The sequence below is a fragment of the Pipistrellus kuhlii genome, unplaced genomic scaffold (assembly GCF_014108245.1).
Source record: "Pipistrellus kuhlii isolate mPipKuh1 unplaced genomic scaffold, mPipKuh1.p scaffold_m20_p_24, whole genome shotgun sequence".
NCBI lineage: Eukaryota > Metazoa > Chordata > Mammalia > Chiroptera > Vespertilionidae > Pipistrellus > Pipistrellus kuhlii.
The window spans coordinates 632,183-659,736 of NW_023425523.1; the positions used below are offsets into that span (position 1 = coordinate 632,183).

At 59.5% G+C, this 27,554-nt stretch overlaps 2 protein-coding genes and 1 long non-coding RNA gene across 15 annotated transcripts; 2 read left to right on the top strand and 1 right to left on the bottom strand.

Annotated features, from left to right (window-relative positions):
* The first annotated feature begins 1,571 nt into the window (after positions 1–1,571).
* On the top strand, positions 1,572–16,202 carry LOC118727340 (sodium-dependent phosphate transport protein 3). Of its 2 annotated transcripts, XM_036453114.2 has the most exons (12): positions 1,572–1,711; positions 4,822–4,926; positions 6,856–7,067; positions 8,776–9,009; positions 9,111–9,198; positions 10,476–10,562; positions 11,488–11,606; positions 12,261–12,422; positions 13,382–13,514; positions 13,613–13,760; positions 14,749–14,839; positions 15,679–16,197. In XM_036453114.2, exons 2-12 carry the CDS (start codon positions 4,902–4,904, stop codon positions 15,811–15,813), a joined length of 1,434 nt encoding a protein of 477 aa, XP_036309007.1. In that variant the 5' UTR covers positions 1,572–1,711; positions 4,822–4,901; the 3' UTR covers positions 15,814–16,197. The 2 variants fall into 2 exon arrangements, with proteins under 2 accessions (XP_036309007.1, XP_045442752.1); XM_045586796.1 differs by lacking the exon at positions 10,476–10,562 and having other exon boundaries at positions 15,679–16,202.
* LOC123652968 lies at positions 5,375–6,875 on the bottom strand. Its single transcript, XR_006742556.1, has 3 exons — positions 6,763–6,875; positions 6,032–6,273; positions 5,375–5,569 (listed from the first exon to the last, which is right to left on the bottom strand). It is a non-coding gene; the product is annotated as an uncharacterized LOC123652968 (long non-coding RNA).
* A 2,617-nt stretch (positions 16,203–18,819) lies between the features above and the next one.
* Positions 18,820–26,838, top strand: LOC118727342 (sodium-dependent phosphate transport protein 1). 12 transcript variants are annotated; one of them, XM_045586785.1, is made up of 13 exons: positions 18,820–18,838; positions 19,546–19,640; positions 20,341–20,428; positions 21,001–21,173; positions 21,408–21,641; positions 21,725–21,812; positions 22,265–22,351; positions 23,107–23,225; positions 23,319–23,480; positions 24,979–25,111; positions 25,200–25,347; positions 25,819–25,933; positions 25,964–26,574. In XM_045586785.1, exons 3-13 carry the CDS (start codon positions 20,347–20,349, stop codon positions 26,102–26,104), a joined length of 1,482 nt encoding a protein of 493 aa, XP_045442741.1. In that variant the 5' UTR covers positions 18,820–18,838; positions 19,546–19,640; positions 20,341–20,346; the 3' UTR covers positions 26,105–26,574. The 12 variants fall into 12 exon arrangements, with proteins under 12 accessions (XP_045442741.1, XP_045442739.1, XP_045442737.1 ...); XM_045586783.1 differs by lacking the exon at positions 18,820–18,838 and adding an exon at positions 18,942–19,080 and having other exon boundaries at positions 19,546–19,665; positions 20,344–20,428; XM_045586781.1 differs by lacking the exon at positions 18,820–18,838 and adding an exon at positions 18,942–19,080.
* Positions 26,839–27,554: the final 716 nt, after the last annotated feature.

Consider the following 27,554-nt stretch of genomic DNA (forward strand, 5'->3'; position numbering starts at 1 on the left):
GCTCGGCACACGTGTGTGGACACAAAGACAGCGTGCCGAGGCCACAGCTACATACAACCCTTTTTTTCCCCTGGCAATTTCATGCAACAAATTGTCTTTATTCGTCCTAAGCAAACTCAGGCATACACACAAATTGCATGAATTTTTAAAGGAAAAAAAAAACAGACATTATGGACATGCCAGCTGGCACACCCAGAAGAGGCAGTGAATAGCAAACAGATGTGAGCTGGGAGCCGGCTGGTGTGGCTCAGGGGTTGAGCAGTGACCTAGGAACCAGGAGGTCACGGTTCGATTCCCAGTCAGGGCACATGCCCGGGGTGCGGGCTCCATCCTCAGTGAGGGGCGTGCAGGAGGCAGCTGATCAGTGATTCTTCCTCACGTTGTTCTTCCCCTTCTCTGACAGCGCTTCCTAAATGTATCACACGTAGGAAATAAAAGATGAAATAAAGAGGGGACCGGAGACCGGGAGTCCAGGACACAGGCCTTATTGAAGAGAAGAGCACCACTGCCGGCTGCTTCCAGAGAGAGCAGAAGAGAGCGAGGGCTGGAGTACAAGGGGAGGATAGGGGACAGGGCTTAGGGCACTCAGCACATGCTGATCGGTGGTTTCAGGTGAGGCCTATGATTAGGGGCCTAGGGACTCAGGAATCGGGGGCTTAGGGTGTTTGGCAGGTGCTGATGGGTGGTTCAATGCTCAGGAATGTCTGGCTGCAGGTGGGGTTTACGTCTGTCCATCAACTGGAGGAAGGGAGGATCTATCAGGAAACTGATCACAGTGCTGGATGTGCCCATGGGCCAGGGTGGGCCTGAGCTCTCACACTTCTATCTGTGTGTGTGTGTGTGTGTGTGTGTATACATATGCATACCTGTATGTACATGTCTACACATGAACACATAGATAAATGTACCTGTGTGTGTTCTCACAGATAATTCTACATGTATAAGCTATGTGTGTTGGGTTTTGGTAGTTATCTGTTTAGTTATATACAATAGTTTAAAATTTTTTATATATTTTTTATTGACTTCTGAGAGGAAGGGAGAGGGAGAGAGGGAAACATCCGTGATGAGAGAGAACCATGGGTCGGCTGCCTCCTGTACGGCCTCCTCCTGGGGACAGAGCCCGCAACCCGGGCCTGTGCCCTTGACCGGGAATCCAACCGGGACCTCCTGGTTCCTAGGTCGACGCTCCACTAACTGAGCCAGACAAAAAGCAGGGCAGCGTCTCACTTCTCGAAGACCCGCTTCTGTGAGCGCGTGGATCTCACTGAATCTGCTCATTGGCCTCAGCTGAGTGTGGTAATCCTGCTCTGCTGCCATAGAAGTCAGTGCCACGAGGCTCCGTGGCTCGTCAGGCCACGGAGAACACCGCAACATGGACTTGGCCCGCCTCTCCCACCCCCAGGCGGCCTTCCCCTCGCGGGGGAAGATCTTGTTGATGTTTTTGGGCTCTGGGCACAGTTCAAAGCAGAAATAAAAAACACAAACATGATGTCATCTTCCGAGGGGTGCACCCTGCCAGCGAGAAGGTGGACGCGAAGTTAAAAATTAAGCAGCCAAGCCAGAGCCGGGCTTCCGCCTGCGGCCGCGGGCCACCCACGTGGTCGTGTTTGCCGCTGTGAAGCGGCGGGGCTGCTGGGAAGGGGAGAAGGACCAGCGACTCCACGGACGCCCGCGGTGGGTGAGGGCTCCGCAGACGGGTTTGATGGTGAAGGTAAGCGCTTCCCCGCTCCCGGGGCTGTGGGAACCAGCCCTGCTCCGGGCCCCGCCGAGGGAGGGAGTGGGTTGAGGGGAAGTCGGAGAAAGAACCCCAAACAGCAGCCACAGAGCCTCCCTCTGGGGATGGCTCCCGGTTACACAACGAGGAAGAGACTTTCTGAACAAGGCGGCCAAGCCCTGGCCAGTGTGCTCAGTGAATAGAGCGTTGGTTGGTTCCTTCCTCCACCCACCCCCACTCCCACCGGACGGAAGGGTCCCGGGTTTGATTCTAGTCAAGCGCATGTACCTGGGCGTGCAGGAGGCAGCCCATCAATGTGTGTGTCTCTCTCTCCCTCTCCCTTCCACTCTCTCTAAAAATCAATGGGGGGAAAAAGATCCCCGGGTGAGGAATACCCAAACGACTTTAGAAAATTGGAAAAGGTGATCAATTCCATCAAGACGCTAGAGCAGGGCGTGGGGGCCACCAGGCGCGGGGACACGGGGCGAGGGGGCCCCTCCGAGGAGCCCTGGGTGCTCACCGGGACACCGTGGCCTGTGGACGGGCTTCAGCTGCGGAGTGAAACCTGGGTCCCAGCTAACAAGGTCTGGGCCGGGGCCTGGGATGGATGCGTCTGCAGGTCTCTCTGTGGGTTTGAAATGATCTCCCAGGGCCAGAGAACAGGCCAGAGAGCAGGAACGAAGTTGTGAGGTTGGAAGCAGGAGAACGTGGGTGCTTGTAGGGAGCGCTGGTCTGGGAGCTGAGGGCGCTGTCCGGAGAGGCCCTGGCTGCTCCGCTGGGAAGGAGGGGGAGAGGGGGATGGCGGGCGGGGGTGGGGGAGATGGGTAAGAGGAGGATGGCAGGGGGGCAGGAAGGGACCCAGGGAAGGGACCTGAAGGACAGCACAGCTGGGCTCACATGGGCCTGGACGACGGCGCCCCAGGCTGCTACTCAGGAGAGGAGCCTGGGCTTCTGTCCTCCTCCCCACCCCCCACCCCCGGGGTTGGGTCCAATCACACCTTTCGTTGTTGTTAATCCTCCCTTGAGACTATTTTTCCACTCATTTTTCAGAGCGTGGAAGAGATAGGGAAAGACAGAGAGAAACACATCGATTGGTTGCCCCCTGCACGGGCCCCGACCAGGGCAAAAGCCGGGGAGGAGCCTGTAACGGAAGTATGTGCTCTCAACTGGACTCGAACCCGGGACCCTGTAGTCTGCAGGCCGGCGCTCTATCCACTGAGCCATACTGGCCAGGGCCAGCTGCGCCTCAGTTGTGGCTTAACCCTGCCTCCCGGGGCTGCCCACGCTTGCTGCTCAGAACACGTTTTTCTTCGTGGTTGAATTCATACATGAACCCGTGCCACGATCGGTGGCATGATCGGAATCACCTGCCGGGAAGCCAATTTCACTTAGAACCACCCGCCTCCCGAAAGGTGGGCGGGGGCACCAACCCGGAGCTTAGTCCCTGACGTTTGTACCCAGTGCCAGTGGCATCCTGTTCTCACCCACCGTGGGGACTCAGCCGCATAAGAGCCCACTTTTATTGATTTTCCACAGAGAGGAAGGGAGAGGGATAGAGAGCTAGAACATCGATGAGAGAGAAACATCGACCAATTTCCTCCTGCACACCCCCTACCGGGGATGTGCCCACAACCAATGCCCTTGACCAGAATCGAACCTGGGACCTTTCAGTCCGCAGACCGACGCTCTATCCACTGAGCCAAACCGGTTTCGGCTAAGAGCCCACTTTTAAAAGGAACATGTGAGCCCGGCCGGACTGGCTCCGTGGATGGCGCATCAGCCTGAGGACTGAAGGGTCCCGGGTTCGATTCTGGTCAAGGGCACATGCCTGACCCCCCTGGCCCTGGTCAGGGCTCTTGTGGGAGGCAATCAATCGATGTGTCCCTCTCTGTCTCTCCCCGCCCTTCCATTCTCTCTAAAAACCGATGGGAAAATATCCTCGGGTGAGGATTTACACTACAGAGAGGGAGGGAAGGAGAGAGGGAGGAAGGGAGGGAGGGAGAGATGGAGGGAGGGAGGGAAGGAGGGAGGGAGGAAAGTTTAAGGCCAGTTGAACCATCAGAAGCACGTTGACAGTAACGAGTATCTGCTAGGAGCCTCGGTGCAGTAACCGCAAGCCCAGGGCCCACGCTTGGGACTGTCGGTCCTCGCCGCCGCCTGAGCATGGATCGCACGCCACGCCTGTGCTGTCCTCGGGGAGAAACAGGGTATCAACCTTTTCAGTGTGCGGCCTTCTCCGGAAACCAGACTCTGAGTGGGCCCTGAACCTCGGGGCCGTGTGAAGGGATCCCACAGGGGAGCAGGCGCGCCCCACACCTTCCTTCCCCCTCGCGAGCCCCCGCTTCCGAGGAGACCAGTGGAAAGGCCCAGGGCGTCGGGAGCCTGCGCTGCCCTTGTCCGGCCTGGTTCCCGGGTGGGGCTGGCGGGCCTGTGTCCCCGGCCCTGCGCCCTGCCGCTCCCGCCCTTCAGCCACGTTGGCATTTACCCTGAGCAAACGAGGAGGCTGGCCAACAGGGTGACGCAAGGCAGGCTGCGTGTTGGGGCCACCTAAGGGCAGTAAGAGACGGTGACAGGAAGTGGGCAGGGCTGCCCACATGGCTGAGCGCCGACCTAGGAACCGGGAGGTCAGGGTTCGATCCCCGTCAAGGGCACAGGCCCGGGTTGCGGGCTCGATCCCCAGTGGGGGGCGTGCAGGAGGCAGCGGATCCATGTTTCTCATCGTGGATGTTTCTGTCTCTCTCCCCCTTTCCTTTCCTCTCTGAAATCAATAAAAACGTATTTTAAAATAACAACGAGCCGAAACCGGTTTGGCTCAGTGGAAAGAGCTTCAGCCTGCGGACTGAAAGGTCCCAGGTTCGATTCCGGTCAAGGGCATGTACCTTGGTTGCGGGCACATCCCCGGTAAGGGGTGTACAGGAGGCAATTGGTCGATGTTTCTCTCTCATCGACGTTTCTAGCTCTCTATCCCTCTCTCTTCCTCTCTGTAAAAAAATCAATAAAATATATATTTTTTAAAAATAACGAAACAAGAGCTTGCTGATGCGGAGAGCGGGCAGCGGGAACGGAGAGCGTGACCGTGGGCCCTGCGTTGGGTTGTTCTCCCCTAGACCGGAGCCTGTCGCCGAGAAAGACTCAGGGCCGGGACGCCTCTGCCCCAGCGTGCGGAGCCGCTTCCCGGAGGAGCCCCATGGAGAAGCCGTCCCCCAGGAGAGGTATTGTCGCCTGCCGCGCTGGTGCTGCGGGCAAGGGCAGGGGGAGTCCCGTGTCCCTGCACCTCCTCGCTCTGCTCCCCACCTCCTCCTCCCATCACACCCTCGCCGCCCGCCGCGGCTCTCGGTGGAGAGTGGGCCCGCTCCAGCCCCTCATCCTGCCGCCGGCTGTGGCTCCTTCCTAGGCAGCCCCTCTGAGTTATGGGTCAGAAATTAAGCCGCGCGGCCAGCGAGTCCTGGGACCTACGGAATGGAATGAGCCTTGAAAAAGTCATTTTAGCCGAAACCGGTGTGGCTCAGTGTCGGCCTGGGGACTGAAGGGTCCCGGGTTCGATTCCAGTTGGGGGCATGTACCTTGGTTGGGGGGGGGGGGTGTGCAAAAATATTTACCCTCAGCTACGTTAAAAAAAAAAAAAAAAAAAAAAAAGACTCTGGGTTGGGTAGAGCCTTGACCTGACCCCCCACGGTGGCCGGTTCGATCCCCCGTCAGGGCCCACGCAAGAGCCAGCCTGTGAGGGCGTCGGTAAGTGTCCCAGCAGATCGAAGTTTCCCTCTCGCTAAAAGTAAATTTTAAAAAATACTCACAAAAGAAGATCCTGGGTGTGCGACTAGCTTCATTCACAGGCAGCCGGCTGTCTAGAAGAAACTTGCAAGGTTTTTTTGATAAATGAATTCGCAAACCGGATGGGGTCTGGCTGGCAGCTGGGAGAAATGATGGGGGGGGGGGGAGGCTCTGCCTCCAGCTCCCCCATCTCTCGGTTTGGGAACGAGGGCGATCAGTGCCCTCGTGAGCTCCTTCCAGCTGTTCACCTGCTTCCCCTCGTGGCTTTGCTGGACGAGGGGATCCCAGATTCACGTCCCGCAGCCAGCTACAGGGCAGGGCCGAGGGGGGCTGCTGCCTGGTGGTTTTAGGGAAAAGAGAGAGCGTGTCCCAATTAGGCCCCGATTGATTGATTATCTGACTAGACTCAGCGGGACAAACGCAGGTGACCGGGAGGCAGCAATCACGGCCTCTCCCCTGGTGCTTCCAACGTCTACACAGCTGAGCGGAGCGGGAACACATGGCACACAGACAGGAGGAGTGTGTGATCACACAGGGTTTACTTACCGATTCCTAGTGGGTCCTGGGCTCCGGCAAAGGCCACCGGGATGCACACTGAAGGACAGACGATGAAAACAGACAGGCAGGCAGCCGCGGTTGGTTCTGGCTCACACAGCAGAGCAGTCAAGCGACAAGCCCTTGACTCCTCTATCGGGCAGGAGACCACAACTGAAGCTTGTCCTGGGGTTACATGGACCGCAGTAACCAGCTGTGTACTCATCAGTGTGGGCCAGACGGTGAGCCTTATGCTGGGAGCAGAGCGTTTACACTTTAAGGGTGCAGAGCTTCTACATAAGGTGACCAGATGTCCCGCTTTAGGCGGGACAGTGCCAATTTTTAACAATTTGTCCCACATCCGGAGACGTTTTTAAAAAAAAAAAAAAAAAAAAGTCCCGATTTTTGGAAAACACCCAAAAGGGTGTTCATTAATTTTGGAAGTCACAGGGTATTGGGGGTTTCCACACAGCAAACAGTTCACACAATAATTAGAGGGGTTACATTATTATATATAACAGAGGGAGACCGAGGTGTTTTGTTATTGTTGTTGTTTTTAAATATATTTCTATTGACTTCAGAGAGGAAGGGAGAGGAAGAGAAAGAGAAACATCAACGAAGAGAGAGCATCACGGATCAGCTGCCTCCTGCACGCCCCCTACTGGGGGTGGAGCCCGAACCCTGGGCCTGTGCCCTGACCGGGAAGCGAACCGTGACCTCCCGGTTCCTAGGTCGATGCTCACCCGCTGACCCACGCCGGCCGGGCCCGCGGCGTGTTTCTCACCGGGAGGAGCGACGGCCGCCAGGAGTCCCCCACTCTCTCCCGTCCTCCCCAGGCCCGGGCCTCTGCTCCCTGCGCTACGGGCTGGCCGTGGTCATGCACCTCTCCAACCTCAGCATGATCACCCAGCGGGTGGGCCTCAGCATCGCCATCATCGCCATGGTCAACGGCACGCAGCAGCCCGCCCCGGCCAACGCCTCCGCGGACCGCGCTCCCGCCGGCCCCCTGCAGCCCCCCCGCGGGCCCCCCGGGGAACTCCACGCAGGGGTGAGTGGGGCGGAGCGCGGGGCGGAGCGCGGGGCGGAGCGCGGGGCGGAGCGCGGGGCGGAGCGCGGGGCGGAGCGCGGGGCGGAGCGCGGGGCGGAGCGCGGGGCGGAGCGCGGGGCGGAGCGCGGGGCGGAGCGCGGGGCGGAGCGCGGGGCGGAGCGCGGGGCGGAGCGCGGGGCGGAGCGCGGGGCGGAGCGCGGGGCGGAGCGCGGGGCGGAGCGCGGAGCGCGGGGCGGAGCGCGGAGCGCGGGACGGAGCGCGGAGCGCGGGACGGAGCGCGGAGCGCGGGACGGAGCGCGGAGCGCGGCCTCTGTCGGGAGGGAATCCCGGGGGGAGGGAAGGCTTCGACCTCGGTTCTGTGGATGGAGAAAAATAAACTTCCTTTTTTTTTTTTTTTTTTAAACATATTTTATTGATTTCTTACAGAGATGAAGGGAGAGGGATAGAGAGTCAGAAACATCGATGAGAGAGAAACATCCATCAGCTGCCTCTTGCACACCCCCTACTGGGGACATGCCCTTGACCGGAATCGAACCTCGGACCCTTCAGTCTACAGCTTGACGCTCTATCCACTGAACCGAACCGGTCTCGGCTATTTTTATTTTTTAAATATATTTTGGTTGATTTCAGAGAGAGGGAGAGGGAGGGAGAGGGAAACTGGGCCGTTGTTCACTGTAAGTGGACGGAATTTTATAGTCACGCTGTTTGGTCCTGTGCCTCCATTTCATGCCGGATGCGTCCTGTCTGGCAGGCCACCACCAGCTATCCTCCCCCGGGAGGAAGGCGGCCGCACACCTGGTCCAGGGGCCAGCTCTGCGCGGGCGGCCGAGGCTCCTGGACTCGGTGTTGGGGCCTGAGCGAGGGAGAGCCCAGGAATGCTGCGTCTCCCTTGTTCGTTGCCAGGAGGGGCCACTTGTCACCCAACTTTGATCAGAAGCAAAGAGTTCAGGGTAGCTCTTGTGCCGATGAAATCTCTCGCTGTCTCCTTCGCTCATCCTCCCGTTCGTCACCTCTTTTCTCCTCCGCATCCTCTGTCTTCCTTCCTCGGAGAGGAACAAAGCAGGGTTCTATGCCCTAACCCCGTGATCGGCAAACTGTGGCTCTTTGGCCCCTTGAGTGTGGCTCTTCCACAAAATACCACGGCCTGGGCGAGTCTATGTTGAAGAAGCGGCGTTAGAAGAAGTTTAAGTTTAAAAAATGTGGCTCTCCAAAGAAATGTCCATCGTTGTCCTGTTGGTATTTGGCTCTGTGGACTAATGAGGTTGCCGACCACTGCCCTAACTGGTTCACCTCAGTGGCTAGAGTGTTAACCTGCAGACTAAAGGGTCCCAGGTTCGATTCCGGTCAAAGGCACCTGCCTGGGATGCAGGCTTGATCTCCAGTAGGGGGCGTGCAAGAGGCAGCCAATCAACAATTCTCTCTCATCTCATTGATCTTTCTCTCCCTCTCCCTTTCTCTCTGAAATCAATAAAAATACATTAAAGGTGGAAAAAATTGGGCGTATCATTAGGTTTGGTTTTTTTTGTTTTGTTTTTTGTTTTTGTTTTTTTGAAATGGTGGGATATCTAAGCTAGATTTTAAAAAATAAGAAAAAAGAGAGAGAAACCAAATGCGACCTTTCACGGGAGGTCCCACCAGCCACAAGCAGCTCTGGCTGGGACGCCCACGTGCTCAGCCACGGCTTTCCCTTCCCCTCCTCTTCTTCCAGACCTCCGTGTACGCGTGGAGCCCCGAGACCCAGGGCATCCTCTTCAGCTCCATCAGCTACGGGATTCTGCTGACCCTGATCCCCAGCGGGTACCTGGCGGGGATCCTGGGCGCCAAGCACATGCTGGGCGCCGGGCTGCTGGCCTCCTCCCTGCTCAGCCTCTGCACGCCGCTGGCCGCTGACCTGGGCGTGAGCTTGGTGATCGTGATCCGCGTCGCCCAGGGCATGGCCCAGGTACCCAGGCCGCTCTCCTCCCTCCCCTTCCCCCTCCCCCGCGTGGCGTACGGCTCGGGTGTCCCGCTGTCCGGCGGAGGCCTGAACGGTTTTCTTTCCAGGGCATGGCGTGGACAGGCCAGTTCACCATCTGGGCCAAGTGGGCGCCCCCGCTGGAGCGCAGCAAGCTCACCAGCATCGCGGGCTCCGGTGAGGATCCCGATGGGGATCGGGGCCCCGGGGCCGCCCTCACCCTCCCTCGCCTCCCCTTGGTGGATGGGGCGGTTTGGGGGAGGGGGATTAGAGTGCTCCTATCGATATCCCACCAATAATGAAAGAGAGTCACCAGCCGGCTGCCTCCTGCACGTCTCACACCGGGAAAGGAACCCGCCACCCGGGGAATGTGCCCTGACCGGGAATCGAACCGTGACCTCCTGGTTCCGAGGTTGATGCTCAGCCACGGAGCCGCGGCGGCCGGGCTAAATTTACTGGGTTTTTTTGTCTAAAACGTAGACAGGCCTCCTGCTTTGGTCACTTCTTTTCTTTGAGTCTCACAGCTTTCTGGGCTCTTGTTTGTACAAAATTATTTTTTTTTTTTTCCTCTCCTGGTAAAAACAAACAAACAAAAAAACCCAACAAACAAAAACAAATTCTTCTCCCAAATTCAACACCGGGAGACAGTTACGTAGAGACGAAACGCAGGAGGCTCCGCACAGAAAAGGTCGCTGTGAGCGACAAGAGCACCTGGGAGGGGGGTGGGGAGCAGTGTAGACACGTCTTAGCACAGACAGACACGGAAGAACCGGCTGTGGGAGCTTGGGGTGGAGCGGGGAGAAAGGCTGGATGGGGAACGGCCATGGCACTGCCGTCCCACCTGGGCCACGCAGTCCCCGGGGAGCAGGGACTGTGCCTGTCTTTCCTCTTCGGTCCCCAACCTCCTGCTGCTCCCTGCCAGCTGGCACCTCTGGTCATAAGGAACGAAGGTGAGCCGGCCGGCGTGGCGCAGGGCTTGAGCATCAATTTGTGAACCAGGAGGTCTCGGCTCGACTCCGGCTCAGGGCGCAGGCCCGGGTGGTGGGCTCCATCCCCAGTGGGGGCGTGCGGGAGGCAGCCGGTCCATGACTCTCTCTCACCATGGATGCTTCTCTCTCTCTCTCTCTCCCTCTCCCTCCCTCCCTGAAGTCAATACAAATATACTTAAAGAACAGAAACAAGGAACTCTGGGGAGGGAGGGGAAGTGTGGGAGGGAGGGAGGGGGGCCAAAAAAATCAATAAAATATGTAAAAATTAATTAATTGATTAATTAATTAATTAATTTTAAAAAAAAAGAACAGAAACAAGGAAAGGAGGGGGGCTGTGGGCTTGGCCAGGCTGGTGTTGGAGGTTATTGTTATGGTGAAGGTGAATCCTGGTTCCTTCCCAGGAAAAGTCACCCCGGGGGGCCACGACCTCGGGTTCACACGGGTCCCCCTCCGCCTTCTCCTCAGGGGCCGCGCTGGGGTCCTCCCTCATCCTCTGCGTCGGGGGGCTCATCTCACAGGCCTTGGGCTGGCCCTTCATCTTCTACATCTTCGGTGAGTGAGTCGCGTCTCGCACCCCAGAGGCCACCACGTCCCCGGCGTCCGGCCACCTTCCTCCCGGGACAGGCGGGCCTGTGTCACAGGGAAGGTGGCGGGATGGGAGGGAGGGTGTCTCAGCTAGTCCAGGAGGGGACTGACCAGGCGTCGGCAGAGGGTGAGCAATGCCGTCGCTGCTGGAGGGTCGGTAACGGGAGAGCGTTAGCTAAGAGGAAATCTGTAGAGCTGGCCCGGTGGCTCAGTGGTTGCGCATCAGCCTATGAACCAGGAGGTCACGGCTGGATTCCCCATCCGAGCACAGGCCCCCGCTGAGGGCTCGATCCCTCCTGCAGGAGGCAGCCGACCCGTGATTCTCTGTCGTCACTGATGCTTCTGTCCCTCTCTTTCTGCAATCAATAAAACTATATTTATAAAAAATTCACTCATTCATTCGTTTGAAAAAGGGGATCTGTACAAGAACTGATAGAGCCGTAACGGGTTTGGCTCAGTGGATAGAGCACTGGCCTGTGGACTGAAGGGTCCCGGGTTTGATTCTGGTCAAGGGGCCTTGGTTGCAGGCTCCATCCCCAGTGAGGGGCGTGCAGGAGGCAGCTGGTGGATGCTTCTCTCTCTCTCTCTCCCCTCCCTTCGTCTCTCTAAAATCAATTTTAAAATATTAAATAAGAATTGACGTGTGGTGGGAGCTTTGAGGTTCTTGGAATGGAATAGCCATAAACTGGTGTGTGTGTGAGCGTGTGCGTGTGCATGTGCGTGTGCGTGTGCGTGCGTGTGCGTGTGCGTGTGCGTGTGCGTGTGTGTGCGTGCGTGTGTGTGTGTGTGTGTGTGTGTGTGTGTGTGTGTTTGGGGGGAAGCAATACCACGCCGGACAAACTCCCTCTCCAGCTCACAATCCCCTGAGCATTAACTGGGTCCGGCTCCCCAGGCGGCGTGGGCTGCGTGTGCTGTCTGCTCTGGTTCACCGTGATTTACGACGACCCCACGCATCACCCGTGCATCAGCCTCCGCGAGCAGGAGCACATCGTGTCCTCGCTGGCTCAGCAGGTACCTGCGCCCCTCCCCCATCCCCCCTCACCCCCCACCCCTCCAAAGGTGATGGGCGGGGCTCCCAGCACCTGCGCCCCTCCCCCCATTCCCCCCTCACCCCCGCACCCCCCCAAGAGGTGATGGGCGGGGCTCCCAGCACCTGCGCCCCTCCCTCCATCCCCCGTCACCCCGCACCCCACCAGAGGTGATGGGCGGGGCTCCCAGCACCTGCACCCCTCCCCCCATTCCCCCCCCCCGCACCCCGCACCCCCCCAGAGGTGATGGGCGGGGCTCCCAGCACCTGCGCCCCTCCCTCCATCCCCCCCCTCACCCCCCAACCCCCCAGAGGTGATGGGCGGGGCTCCCAGCACCTGCGCCCCTCCCTCCATCCCCCATCACCCCGCACCCCCCCAGAGGTGATGGGCGGGGCTCCCAGCACCTGCGCCCCTCCCCCCATTCCCCCCGCACCCCGCACCCCCCCAGAGGTGATGGGCAGGGCTCCCAGCACCTGCGCCCCTCCCCCCATTCCCCCCGCACCCCGCACCCCCCCAGAGGTGATGGGCGGGGCTCCCAGCACCTGCGCCCTCCCCCGGGCCCGCAGAGGCGGGCGGGCGGGCTGGGGGCGGCCCAGGAGGGGCCCTCTGACTGTCCGAATGCCCACTGTGTCCTCAGCCCACGTCCCCCAGGCGCTCCGTCCCGCTCAAGGCCATGGCCCGCTGCCTGCCCCTGTGGGCCATCTTCTCGGGGTTCTTCAGCCACTTCTGGCTGTGCACCGTCCTCGTCACCTACCTGCCCACCTACGTCAGCTCCGTGCTGCGCGTCAGCATCAGGGAGGTGGGTCTGACGCGGGGCGGGCGTGAGGAGGGCGGGAGGGTTAGCGCCGCGCTGCCCGCACCCACCAGCCCGGGAGGTGACCGTGAGGGGCTCCGTACGGACCCAGGGGACAGGCGTGGGGACGGGACACGCAGAGCTGAGAGGACGCCCTGCATCCCAGGGCTGCTCAGGGACAGGGCGCTCGGTCCGCGGCCCTAACCATCGGGCCACCCTGCCACACCTCATTCTTTTTTTGGGGGGGGGGGTTAGTTTTTTATTTATTTTTGTTTTGTTTACTTTTTTTCCTCTCTCACACCTCATTCCTTTTTTAAAATTTTTTTATATATTTTTTATTGATTTCAGAGAGGAAGGGAGAGGGAAAGATAGAAACATCAGTGATGAGAGAGAATCATTGATCAGCTGCCTCCTGCACGCTGCCACCGGGGACTGAGCCCACAACCCAGGCCTGTCCCCTTGACCGGAATCAAACCTGGGACCCTTCAGTCCGCAGGCCGACGCTCTATCCACTGAGCCAAACCGGCTAGGGCTCACACCTCATTCTTAATTCTGCAAGTTCTCTTAGGAATTTGTACGGAATTGGTACTGTCTGCCCTAACCGGTTTGCCTCAGTGGCTAGAGCGTCAGCCTGAGGACCACAGGGTCCCGGGTTCCAACCCCGTCAAGGGCCCGTCCCTCGGCCGCAGGCTCTTCCCCAGCCCGGGCCCTCCCTGGTCGGGGCGCGTGCAGGAGGCAGCCCATCGATGTGTCTCTCGCACATCGACGTTCCTCTCTGTCTCCCCCTCTCTCTCCCGCTCTCCCTAAGAATCAATCCGTGGGAAAACATCCTCGGGGGAGGCAGGTGCCCGGCCTCTCCCCTGAGACAGGGACCCTCGCTCCCCTGAAACGGCTCAGTGTCCGGAGGCGCCGTGGGCCGTGGCTGCCCCGCGCCCTCTGCCTCACGGCCGGTCTCCTGCCCCCAGAGCGGGGTCCTGTCCTCCCTGCCCTTCGTGGCTGCCTCCACGTGCACGGTCCTGGCGGGCCAGCTGGCGGACTTCCTTCTGTCCAGGAACCTCCTGAGGCTCGTCACCGTCCGGAAGCTCTTCTCGGCCCTGGGTAAGGGCGGGGCCCGGGCTCGGGGGACCCACCCCGGCTCTGCGTCGGGTCCGGGGTGGGGGGGGGGCCGGGGGGGTCCTGACCGTCCTCCCCGCCAGGCCTCCTGCTCCCGTCGCTCTGCGCCCTGGCCCTGCCCTTCGTGGCTTCCAGTTACGTGACCACCGTGGCTCTGCTGATCCTCATTCCCGGGACCAGCAACCTGTGCGACGTGGGGTTCATCATCAACACCCTGGACGTGGCCCCCAGGTGAGTGCCGGCCTAGTTCCCGCCTCGGGCCCCTCGCTGTCCAAGGCAGCTATTTGTTTGTTTGTTTGTTTGTTTGTTTGTTTTTAAACTATGTTTTCATTGATTACTTTTCAGAGAGAGAGGGAGAGAGAGAGAAACATTGATGAGAGGCAGCTATTTGTTTGTTTGTTTGTTTGTTTTTAAACTATGTTTTCATTGATTACTTTTCAGAGAGAGAGGGAGAGAGAGAGAAACATTGATGAGAGAGGAACACCATGGGTTGGCCGCCTCCTGCCTGACCCCTATCAGGGATCCAGCCTGAAACCTAGGCGTGCACCCTGAGCGGGAATCGAACCCTGACCTCCTGGTTCATAGTTGGATGCTCTACCACTGAGCCACGCCGGCCGGGCAGAGGCAGGTTTATTTTTATTTATTTTTTAAATATTGTTCTTGATTTCAGAAAGGAAGGAGGAGAGAGAGAGAGAGAGAGAGAGAGACATTAAAGATGAGAGAGAATCATGGACCGGCTGCCTTCTCCACTAGGGATGGAGCCTGCAACCTGGGCCTGGGCCCTGACCGGGGATCGAACGGTGACCTCCTGGTTCCTAGGTCGACGCTCCGCGCTGAGCCCCGCCGGCCGGGCCTGGGGGGTCTCATGTACCCCCACACCCAGCCCTCACGGCGCCATGACCTTCTTGGGGCACAGAAGGTCAGGTGACGTGCCTGACGCCAGACCAAGGCAGAGCCAGGCCTAAACCCAGGCGTTCTGTCCGGAGCCGGTTGTCCGGTCCACAGGGGACAGCGTGGCTCCCTGGTTCTGGTTCTGGTTCTGGTTCTGGACTCGGCGGCGGTGGCGTCAGGGCCGGCACAGGTATATGTGGCCCCAGATGTCTCGGGGCGAGTGAGACACGGCCCCCTCTGAGCTGAGCGGCGGGAAAGCCGTCTTTCTGCCCCAGGAGCGCTGGCGGGAGCAGGCGGCTTTCGGCAAGCCCGTGCCATCTCTCCGCAGGTACGCCAGCTTCCTCATGGGCATCTCCCGGGGATTCGGGCTGCTGGCGGGCATCATCTCCTCCACGGCCACCGGCTTCCTCATCAGCCAGGTGGGCAGCCGGCTGAGCGTGTGTGCTGTTTGGGGCCTGGGGGCGCACAGTAGGGCCTCTGCGCCCCGGGTCTGTGTGTGGTCTGAGGGCGAGGCGGGCACGGATGCTGGCACCCTGCTCTGCTCTGAGCAGGATGCTCCATGGGCCCCGAGAGCTCAGGTCTGGGGCGGCGGGGGGGGGGGGGGGGGGGGGGGGGGGAGGGAGGAGTAAGAGACAAATTTCTAAAAATGAACAATGTTGGGTGGATGGAAAGGGCGGTTCGGGGTGGGTTCCCAGAGATGCAAACGCCGATGGGGGTTCTCGGTGATGCCAGAGGGAAGGGCAGGTTTCCTTTTCTTTTATTTTTTTTAAAATATATTTTATTGGTTTTTTTACAGAGAAGAAGGGGGATAGATAGTCAGAAACATCAGATGAGAGAGAAACATTGACCAGCTGCCTCCTGCACACCCCCTACTGGTGATGTGCCCGCAATCAAGGTCCATGCCCTTGACCGGAATCGAACCTGGGACCCTTCAGTCCGCAGGCCGACGCTCTATCCACTGAGCCACACCGGTTTCGGCCAGAGGATGAAATCTTAATGATGTCATCTTAAGCATAATTTTCTGTGCGGAACAGGATACAGGCTCATGACTGTTGAGATCCCAAATCCAGAAAAACACTAGCGTGGGTGAATTAGCTCTGGTTTAAAGAAAAATGGAGTCGGTTTCCTTCCACGTTTCACGAAGCCCCCGCCGGGCACGCCCTGTGCCCTCTGGGGTCAGCGTGGCACCCCCAACACGGAGGACTTCCGGTCCCCGAGGGGAGGGGACCCCGAGCCACAGCCCGGCTTTCTCTCGCAGGACCCGGCGTCCGGGTGGCGGAACGTCTTCTTCCTGGCTGCCGCCGTCAACGTGCTGGGCCTGGCGTTCTACCTCACGTTCGGGCGGGCGGAGATCCAGGACTGGGCCAAGGAGAGGGCCCTCACGCGCCTCTGAGGGCCCGGGCCAACACCGCCAGTGCTTCTCGGCGCCCTCTCACTCGTCTGCACTCTGCACGTCCTTCGCGGCGACGCCCGAGGCCACACCTCCGAGTGGGAGCCAGGTTTTCCCGGAGCCTCTGCTGTGTGGGCGCTGCTCCCATGAGCCCGAACGCATGGGAAGGGGGGGAGTGGAGAGAGTGCACCCCGACATCAGCGAGTCTTCAACACTCCCCGGGGGCTCCCCATCCCAGCCAGGCCGACAACAGCTGGACACGCTTGAAACGCCGATTCCCATGCCTTTGTTTTTTATTTTTTGTAATGGTTTGTGTTTTTTTTTTATTGATGTCAGAGAGGAAGGGAGAAGGAGGGAGAGAAACATCAGTGATGAGAGAGCATCACGGACCGGCTGCCTCCTGCACGCCCCCCACTGGGGATGGAGCCCGCCACCCGGGCCTGTGCTCTGACGGGGAATCGAACCGTGGCCGCCTGGTTCCTAGGTGGACGCTCACCCCCGGAGCCGCGGGCGGGCCATCCTCGTTGCCGCTGAGCCCCGCTCGCTCGGTGGGAAGTGCCGGGAGAACAGGAGTCTCTGTGGGAATAATGACCGGCGAGTACGTCCAGGGGTGAGGTCTGCCGGGACCTGTGCCCGTGTCACAGCCGCACCCGGGCAGCGCGTGAGCCCGCAGCCCCAGCAGGAGCCGGCCTGTGTGCTTACAGACTGTGGAACCTGGGGCTCACGTCCGTTAACACTCAGACGCCGAAATGAAAGAGGCCGGGTTCCAGTTCCGCGGGCCCCTTCCCTCCAGATGGCACAGGCGTTCCTCCTCCCGGCAACACCTGGGGGTCGAGACCCGGAGAAGATGACCCGGCGGAGCTTAGCGGGCGTCGGCGGCGAGAGAAGGCGGAGCCGGAGCCGGGAAGCTGGAGCCTGTGAGAAGGAAGGGAGGAGGCGAAGGGGGTCTTTCCGGAATGGAGTCAGCGAGGCTCTGAGGCAGGTGCAGCGGACACCACTGTGGACGCCACTGGCGTTTGACCTCCGAGCCCATGCGGGGGGCTGCGGGCCCTCGGGGTGGCCCCCGAGTGCGGAGGCCTCGCAGAGAAACGGCCGGCAGAGGGGGACACCTCACGCCGACGCCCGCCTTCCTCCCGGCACAGCGGCTCCGTCACAACACGGTGGTCACGCGGCCTCGGACTGCAGACGAGGGCTCGCGAGCCTAATGAACGAAAAGCTTCAAAACTCAACGGGGCCCTGGCTGGTGTGGCTCAGCGGACAGAGCGTCGGCCTGCGGACTGAAGGGTCCCGGGTTCCATTCCCGGTCAGGGGTCAGGGCACAGGCCCGGGTTGGGGGCCTGGATCCCCAGTGGGGGGCGTACAGGGGGCAGCTGATCAGTGATTCTCTCTCACCGTTGATGTTTCTCTCTCACTCTCCCTCTCTCCTCCTCCCTGAAGTAAACAAAATATATTAAAAAACAAAAACCCACCACGGGCCACAAAACACCCAGAGCTGGGGCGCCCCCAGGAGAGCAGAGGATGTGCCAGGAGGGGTCTGAGCTCACCTCCCCCCATCTTGCAGGCGTCCCCGAGTCTCCCCTAAAACCGGCGCGGCCCCAGCTGAGGAGCTGATCACGGGCTCTTTCATAAACCAACGCAGCGGCGACCCCGGGAAGGGCCTGCCCGCCGTGCGCCAGCCTGGCCTTCCCACAGGCGCCCGGACCCCCACGGCCAGGCCTCCTGGGTCGCCGGTGACCCTGGTGCTGGAAGGGACCCTGGCCCCTGCCGAGCTCGGCGGGCTCTCCTGTTGACGTTACCACGGAAACTCCCTTCTCTGGGCCTGGGCCTCCCCCCTCCGCTCACGGACTGTTTTCCGGGATCAGTCTGAGGCCTTCCCAGCACGCCCCTCCCGCTCCCGCCAGGATTTTACTTCTCCCGCTGCCCTGGGTTCTGTTGGCTCCCACAAACCCCTCCTTTTCCCGGACGTGCACCTCCCTCGTTCTCGCCCTCCCATCTCAGCCTTAACTCCCCCACCCCCGGGCCTCCCCGCAGGTCCCGGTGCCCAGGCCCTGACGCCCCGGCCGGCCCAGTCTCCCAGCCTCCGGGTCCGTCTTCCCCACCTGGAGACTCCGACGCAAACACTCCCACCCCAGGCGGCCGTGAAAACCTCCCGGGCAGTGAGCTGTCCTCCCTACACCGTCCTGTTTATCTTATTTTATTTCTAAACTAGAAGCCCGGTGCATGAAATTCATGCACAGGGGAGGGGGGTGTCCCTCAGCCCAGCCTGCACCCTCTCCAATCTGGGTCCCCTCGAGGGATGTCCGACTGCCTGTTTAGGCCCAATCCCACCAGGCAGTCAGACATCCCTCTCACAATCCGGGACTGCTGGCTCCCAACTGCTCACCTGCCTGCCTTCCTGATTGCCCCTAACTGCTTCTGCCTGCCAGCCTGATCACCCCCTAACCACTCCCCTGCCAGCCTGATTGATGCCTCACTGCTCCCTTGCCAGCCCGATTGCCCCTAACTTCCCTCCCCTGCCAGCCTCATCACCCCTAACTACTTTTCCCTGATGGTCTGGTACCCCCCCAACTTCTCCCCCCTGCAGGCCTAGGTCCCCCCAAACTTCCCTCCCCTGCAGGCCTGGGTGCCCCTATCTACCCTCCTCTGCTGGCCATCTTGTGGTGGCTATCTTGTGTTCATATGGAAGCAGCCATCTTTGACCACATGGGGGCAGCCATCTTGTGTGTTGGAGTGATGGTCAATTTGCATGTCACTCTCTTATTAGATTGGAAATATTGTTATTGATGACAGAGAAGAAGGGGGAGAGAGGGAGTAGCATCAATGATGAGAGAGAATCATGGATCAGCCGCCTCCCTGCACGCCCCCTCCTGGGGATGGAGCCTGCACTCCGGGGGAATGTGTTCTGACCGGAAATCAAACTATGACCTCCGGGATCATAGGTCGATGCTCAGTCAGCCCCAGAGCCAGGCTGGCTGGGCCATGGGATGGTGGTAAGGCCCACATTCCTCCCCTGAAGATTGAGGCAAAGGTGAACGTGAAGTTAAAAATTAAGTTTTTAACTTTGGCATCCTGAGGTCAGAGGACTGGGGGAAGGGGGTGCAGGGCTGACGGAGTGCGAGCAGGCGGGCGATCTCGCGTCCAGCGGGAGGAAGCCCTCACGGGAGGGAGGCGCCCTCCCGTCCCGAGCCCGGCCCGTCTTCCTCCCCCTCCGGCCGCCAATGGAGTGAGCCGAGCAGCGGTGAGGGCCTCCCCGTCACAGACCCAGCAAAGGTACCTCCAGTCCATCGGGGCCGGCTGCTGGGAAAACCTATTGTCACAGGTTTTCACACGGGAGAGAGGAAAGAGCGCACATCAGGGATGCGTGTGCAGTGGGTGGCTCTGTGGCTAGACAGGGAAAGAGAATGTGTGCGTGGCGGAGCGGGGGGGTTGCTTGTGAATCTGAGCATTGTACTGGGTAAGAGTATGGATCCGTGTGTCAGTGATGTGTGTGTGGGGAGTGTGTGTGTGTGTGTGTGTGTGTGTGTGTGTGTATGGAGTGTGTGCATATATGTCTATGCATGTAGAGGGTATGTGGGGGGGAGTGTGTGTGTGTGCATGTGTGTGCATGTGTGTATGTGGAGTATAAGTGGGGTGTGTGTGTATGTGTGTGTGTGTGATTAGAAATAAACAGCAGCCCCAGAAGGCGTCCCATGTGTGGTGATGGTGGCTGAGCTGCTCACGTACAAACACCTGCAGAGCCGATCTCAGGGACTGTGTGTGTCTTCTGAGCGTCTGCTGTCACATGAGCTGAGGTGGTCAAAGCCTAAGGTACAGACCAGTGTGTGAGCGGCCAGTGGGTCCTGGACTCGGTGAGGGGTCGAATCACCACTCAGCTAGGCTCCCGGCCTCCCCTCCTCGCCACTTTCCACCCCCTGTCCCCCGCTCCCTGCCCGGCAAATGCAGGCCTGGGCCAGCGGCCGCCAGGTTCAGGATCGGGTGCAGAGTCAGGTGGCTCGCCTGGTGCGGCAACGTCACAAGGAGCACTCGCAGCTCTGCTCACGCCTCAGGAAAGGAAGGCATTTCCCTTCCTGCTGTTTCTCCCCATTGGTCCTCGGACGCATCTGGCTCCTGGCCTCAGCCAGTCCTTCTGCCTAGAACGCCCGAGGCTCCCTACCCTCCCTAATGAGGCCCTGGCTTCTGGCGGTCTGATAAGGTCTTCACATCTCTTACTTTTGAGGGACATTCTCACCGGATATAAAACACGGATTGCCGAAACCAGTGTGGTCCACGGCCTGTGGACTGGAAGGTCCCGGGTTCGATTCCGGTCAAGGGCATGTACCTTGGTTGCGGGCACATCCCCGGGTAGGGTGTGTGTGCAAGAGGCAGCTGGTCGATGTTTCTCTCTCATCGATGTTTCTAACTCTATCCCTCTCCCTTCCTCTCTGTAAAATATATCTATAAATAAAATAAAATAAATAAAACCACGGATTGGCAGGGCTTTCGGGTTGGCTCCTCCCCCTGTCCTGCTGACGTCAACGCACCCTAAACTTGCAGAGGATGGAGAGCAGACCCTCCAGCGAGAGGCTCAGGAGCCCGCCCACCTTGAGGCAGATGGACGACCGGTCCCAGTCCGGGAGAGGTAGACGAGCCCCTTGCTTCCTCCCGCGAGCTTGCTCCTTTGTAACACGCACCCCAGGGTCCAGGAGAGAGGACGCTTCCCTCCGAGCCCATGACGGGTCTTCGCTCCACGGCGTGGCTCCATGGTTGTGCGTCGACCCAGGAACGGGAGGTCACGGTTCGATGCCCGGTCGGGGCGCTCGATCCCCCACTGGGGCCTGCAGAGGCAGCTGACCCAGGATGCTCTCTCGTCATGGGTGTTTCTCTCTCTCCCTCTCCCTCCTCGAGGAAACCAATAAAAGCATATTTTTTAAAAAAAAATAAAACATACATGAGCCAAAGTCCTCGGAGGAGTTAATTCTCCGGGACATCCCAGATGGGATTATGTTGTAGGGGCTGTGGGATGGTGACACCAGCCACACACCTTCCTGTGGTGCCGCCATTTCCCCTTGGCCACTGGGCTCAATAGGACTTGAAAATAACACCTGGGGTCCCCCATGGCCGAGGGCCCCCTCCCCCACCTCCCCCCGCCAGCCTCCAGCTGTGTGTGGCCTCAGTTGTGTTCACACGGGCGTGTCCCTCTCTCCTCCCCAGCGCCCGGCTGCTGCTCCCTCCGCCTCGGGCTGGCCCTCCTCCTGCACTTCTGCAACGTGTCCATGATGTCCCAGCGCGCCTGCCTCAGCCTCACCATGGTCGCCATGGTGAACGGCACAGGCCCCCAGGAGCTGCCCAATGCCTCCACCCCGGAGCCCCTGGACGACCCCAGGGTATGTGGAGAACGCCGTGTACACACACACACACACACACACTCATGCGCGCGCCCAGCCCGGCCTCGCTCACTGTCTGTGGACGGCATGGACGCTACCGAGATCCGTGCGACGCCGTCACGCGGACACCAGCCCACACCCCCCACCTGCCTCGCCGGTTCCCACCTACAGAAACGGGTCCCCGGGCCTGGCACCGGACCTGCAGGGTGAGGAGACGCTCCTCCTCTCTTTCAGAACCCCGTGTACAACTGGAGCCCCCGAACCCAGGGCATCGTCTTGAGCTCCAGCACGTACGGGATGCTCCTCAGCCAGGTGCCCGTCGGCTATCTGTCCGGGATCTACCCCGTGAAGAACATGGTCGGCTCTGCCCTGCTGCTCAGCTCCCTGCTCAGCCTGCTCGTGCCGCTGGCGGCCGGGGTGGGGGCATCGGCGGTCATCGCCTGCCGCGTGGCCCAGGGCCTCAGCCAGGTACGGAGGCGGCGGGTGCGGGGCCCGAGCTGCCCCAGCCGGGGCCCGTGCTGGCGAGGACCCGCCGGTGCGTCTTGTTGCAGGGGACGGTGCTGGTTGCTCAGCACACGGTCTGGACCAAGTGGGCGCCTCTGTCGGAACGAGGCCGGCTGACCTCGCTGAGTCTCTCAGGTAAGGGCGATGCGCCCGGACGCTCGCATCTCGTGGTTGTCTCATGGCGAGCTTATCTCAACAGAGAGAGAGGGAGAGTAAATATCTTTTCTTTCCCTCTTTAAATATATTTTTATTGGTTTCAATGGGGAAAGGAGAGGGAGAGAGAGAAACATCAATGATGAGAGAGAATCACTGATCGGCTGCCTCCTGCACGCCCCCTACTGGGGATGGAGACCACAACCCGCGCCTGGGTCCTGACCGGAAATCAAACCCTGACTTCCTGGTTCCTGGCCGACACTCAGCCCCTGAGCCCTGCAGCTCGGCTCGCCTTTGCTTCTGATGAGGGTTGTGCTGTGCAGAGTGACTCCCCAGAGGGTGGTCGCCCACCCCCCCTCCCAGGAGCCCTCTTGTCTGGACGTTTCCACGTCCCGACGCCAGGGCTCAGGAGGCTGTTCTCTGGGCCCCGTCAGGGCTGATGCTGGGACCCTCCCTGGCGCTGTGTGTGACCGGGCTCATCTGCCAGGCCCTGGGCTGGCCCATGGTCTTCTACGTCTTTGGTGAGTCCCTTCCTTCGGCGACATCCCTGTCCTGGTCCCACCTTGAAGACAAAGTTAACAAGAAGAACGGGAGGAGACTTCATTTGGGGGGGTAGGGGCGCATCCAGTGCAAGATACAGATCTGGTAGCATAGAAACCCACACGTGAAACTTATATGTTCATGTTGACCCACGTCACCCCAATCCATTTAATAAATTAACATAAAAATAAGAACTGAATAAATATACTGACATGAAATCCATGATGTTAGAAATGATGCATTTCATGAAGGAAAGAGATGTCAACGTTCATTGATTTCTCTTTTTTAAAATATATTTTTTTATTGATTTCAGAGAGGAAGGGAGAGATAGAAAACGTCAAGGATGAGAGAGAATCCTTGATTGGCTGCCTCCTGCGTGCCTCCCAATGGGGATGGAGCCTGTAATCCTGGCTTGTGCCCCAACCGAGAATCGAACTGTGACCTCCTGGTTCATAGGTCAACGCTCAACCACTGAGCCACGCCAGCAGCAGGTCTCTCTCTCTCTCTCTATCTTTATCTTTATCTCTCTATCTCTATCTCTATTTCTCTCTATCTCTATCTCTCTCTCACACACACACACACACACCACTCTCTCTAAAAATTGACGGGAAATCTACCCTGGTGAGGGTTTAAAAACAGTGTGAGCCTGTTGCAGTCTTAGAAGAGAAGGCGAGGACCAGGTGAGTAGAGACCCACCGGAAAAAGCAGCCTGGCTCTCACGGCGCTGCCTCCACAGGGGCCGGCGGCTGCGCCCTGAGCCTCTGCTGGTTCCTGCTGTTTCACGACGACCCCAAGGGCCACCCGTGCATCAGCCCCGGTGAGAAGGAGCTCATCGCGTCCTCCCTCGTCGAGCAGGTAAACGCCGACGCCTTACCTCCAGGTCCCGAGCCAGCGGAGCGTGCCCTGCTGGCCCCCACGTGCTGACGACGACGATGGGCTTCTTCCCAGGTCGGCTCCGCGGGAAAATCCGTGCCCATCCGGGCCGTGCTCAAGTCTCTGCCGGTCTGGGCCATTTCCCTCGGCTGCTTTGCTTTCTCCTGGACAAATCATGTCATGTTTTTGTACTTGCCGACATTCATCAGCTCCAAGCTCCACGTTAACGTGAGAGAGGTCAGTACCCTTCCTTCTCTTTTCTTTAGATGGATATGGACATGGACATGGACATGGACATGGACATGGACATAGATATAGATATAGATATAGATATAGATATAGATATAGATATAGGTATAGGTATAGATATATAGATATAGATATAGATGATATAGATATAGATATAGATATGGATATGGATATGGATATAGATATAGATAGAGATAGAGATAGAGATAGAGATATAGATATGGGTATAGATATAGATATAGATAGATATGGGTATAGGTATAGATATAAATATAGATATAGATATAGATGATATAGATATAGATATAGATATAGATAGAGATAGAGATAGAGATAGAGATAGAGATACAAATATACTATTGGCTTGGTGCACAAAATTCTTGCACAGTGGGGTGTGTCCCTCAGCCCAGCCTGCACGCTCTCTAATCTGGGACATCCCTCTCACAATCCAGGACTGCTGGCTCCCAACTGCTCACCTGCCTGCCTTCCTGATCGCCCCTAACCACTTCTGCCTGCCAGCCTGTTCACCCCCTAACCACTTCCCTTCCAGCCTAATTGATGCCCAATTGCTCCCCTGCCAGCCTGATTGCCCCTACCTGCCCTTCCTTGCAGGCCTGGTCCCTCCCAACTGCCCTCTCCTGCTGACCATCTTTTGGCAGCTATCTTGTGTCCACATGGGGGCAGCCATCTTGTGTGTTGGAGTGATAGCCAATTTGCATATTACTCTTTTATTAGATAGGATATTGACTTCAGAAAGGAAGGGAGAGGGAGAGAGAGAGAAACATCAATAGTGACCAGAATCAAACCCTGACCTCCTGGTTCATAGGTCGAGGCTCAACCACTGAGCCACACCAGCTGGGCAGGCTGTTTCCAAAGGTTCCCATCACCATCATGTTCCCAGGGCCAGCATGTCCCACTCTCGGCGTAGTCTTCCTCTTACCACCTGCCCAGTTGTTTCAGGTCCTCTGACACTAAAAATAAAAGTAAAAATAGACGGATGGTGACAAGGGCTTCCGACCTCCAAAGGATTGTCCTCGTTCCCGGGGGTGTGTGGCCCCAGCACGGCACAGCTCAGGGGCTGGGTGCTGATGGTTTCGCAGATGACGGCGCCAATTTTAGACACTGAATTTCTTTTCATAAGTCTTTATTGTTAAAAATATTGCATATGTCCCCTTTACTCCGGAGACCCCCTCCAGCCCGTCCCCCCCACCACCAAGCCCTCACCGCCCCTTGTCCATGTCCATGGCCATGCGCAGATGCACACAGGTCCTTGGTTGATCACCTCCCACCCACCTTCCCGCCTCCTTTTTTGGTTGTTCCAAAAGGCTGTTCCTTTCACAGCTGCACGGTATTCCCTGGTGAGAATGCACCATAGCTTTCTATCCACGCGTCTGCCGATGGGCCCCGGGCGGCGCTCCCAGACCTGGAGGTCAGGGGGCGGCGAGTCCTCCGTGGTGCGGGCTCTCACCATGATTGTCCTCCCCAGAACGGGCTGCTGTCCGCCCTCCCCCATCTGTTCTGCTGGCTCCTGGGCATCCTCGCGGGGCACGTGTCCGACGGCTTCCTGTCCAGAAAGATGCTCAGCGTGCTCGCTGTCCGAAAGCTCTTCACCGCGCTGGGTGAGTGACGGCCCAGGCCAGTCCAGCTCTTGGGGGGGACCCTCCCCCACATCCAGGAAGCACCTGACCGTGTCGCCCGACTGCCCAGGCCTCCTCCTGCCTGCCGTCTTCGTGGTGAGCCTGCTCTACCTGGGCCCCAGCTTCCAGGGCACCGTCACATGCCTCACGCTGGCCAGCGCCACCCTGGGCTTCTGCGTCGCCGGGATAGTGATCAACCCCCTGGACATCGCCCCCAGGTAGGGGTCACCCTCTCCTTCTCGGCTGCATCCCCGCTCTCGGGTGTTAAGATTGGGGCGGTTCTGGAGTTCTCGGCCGCTCGCCGAGCGTCCGACTCTGGGAGGCTTGGCTGCTCCATCACTGCTGCTGCTGTGCGCACGTCTTACATCCTGAACCCTCCCGGCAAGCGAGGATGTTTATCTTCTCACTCGCGAGGCCGGGGTTCAGACACTTCCTTGTCGGCCTAAGAGCTCACGCCGGTTTGGGATCGTACCCAGGATTTTTTTTTTTTAAATATATTTTATTGACTTTTTTACAGAGAGGAAGGGAGAGGGCACAGGAAGGGAGAGGGCACAAAGCCACTGAGCCATGGTGGCCTCTGTCTGATTTTTCAGTGGCATCTGAGGAGGAGAATGGGAAGTTTAGAAAACCAACAGCTGAGGCTGAAGCTTTAAGAACACACCAGTGTGCTGTCCCTCCCTTCCGTGCAGGTATTACGGGTTTCTGAAGGGAGTCACGGTTCTCATCGGAATGACCGGGGGACTCATCTCGTCCACGCTGGCGGGGATAGTCCTCGATCAGGTAAGAAGGGGATCCTGCCAGCCCGGGCGATCGGGACAGCCCGGTCGGGGGGGTGGGGGGGGGCGCTCCGTGTTCATCATCCACCACCAGACGCTCGGAGAAGCACGGGGTCCGGGGGAGGGTGGGGGGGAGGGAGGGTGTCACAGAGCCAGGCCCTCAGGACCGGATGCTCAGAGGCACCGGAAACGCAGCTGAGGTGCACGGACAGAAAAGAGAGGGTCGAAACTGCAAACACGAAAAGTGAGATTTTATCCACAAAAATACACCAAGGTCACCTCTGGCCGTGACAGATGGAACACTGACGTCAGGCCTTCCGACGAGCTGCGGCCAAACGGAGAAGGAGAGGCAGATCCGGTGTCTGTCTGTCTGTCTGGGGGGAGCGGGGGGATGCTGACCTCCGGCTCCTCCCTCCGCCCATGTGGTGAGGAGGCCTGCGTGGAGCCCGCCTGCGTGTTCACGTTTAAACGCTGCGGACGCGGCCATGCGCCCGACCACGCGTCTGCCTTTGCACTTGCATCCCGCAGGCCCCGGAGGCCGCCTGGGCCACCATCTTCTTCCTCATGGCGGCCGTCAACGTGAGCAGCCTCCTCTTCTACCTGGTCTTCGCCGCGGCCGACGTGCAGGCCTGGGCCCAGGAGAAGAAGCTCACCCGCCTCTGAGGGTGAGTGGGGGGGGCGGGCGGGGTGTGAGCGGGCGGCCGCCCTGACTCTGGGCGTGACCGTGGCTCTGGCTGCTCCGGGCGTTTCTTTGGCGGCAGCTGCGCCCGCCGTCTGCTGGGGGTTTGGGCACGATCTCTCGGGGGCTCTCGGCGCCCCCTCCCTCGGCCCTGGCTTCCTCTCCCGCCTGGGTGGGCAGGGTCCTCCGGCCCGACGCTCTCACCGGGACCACAGGGGGCGACTGGTTTCCGCGTCCACAGCGCATGGGGGTCCCTCTCCGAGCGGCTCTGCAGTCTCTGCACACACCAGCGGGAGCCCCCCGGTGCCTCTCGGACGCCGACCGCCCAGAGGTCACCCCGGCCCCCACAGTTCAGGGCCGGGCCCCCCAGACCGCCCTGGCATCAGACACCGGCCGGCGTGGCGGTGCCGAGGTCCCCACGACCCGCCCCTCAGTCTGACAATTTGCTGGATGGCTCACCAGCAGCGCTCGTTACGAAGGATGTAACTCAGAGGCAGCCACGGGAGGGTACACAGGGTGGGCATGGGGACACACGCAGGGGCTCCGGGCCCTCCCCCGGCGCACTCCCGCCCCACACCTCCGCGGAGTCACCCGCCTGGGAGTTCCCACTGCACAGGCGTGAGGGCTCAGTCATCGGCCATGGGTGAACATCCCAGGCTCCAGCCCTTCTCCTCTCCTGAAGGCTCGGCCCCAGCAGTGGCCCCCACCCCGAGGCTCGCTGGGGCCCCAGCCGCAGCCTCACTTTGTACCGCAAAGACACTCATCTCCCCAGAAAGTCCAAGGGTCTTAGCAGCTTGTGTGACAGCAAACGAGGCTCCCATTGTCCCGCCACTCAGCATGCGACGAGGGTTTTAGGGTTCCTGGGCCGGGTACCAGGGGGCAGAGACCAACTCCGCATGATCATGTCCCAATCACCGTGGGAGGGGTGAGCAATGCATAGATATCCAAACGCAGCCCAGCTGCTTTGGCT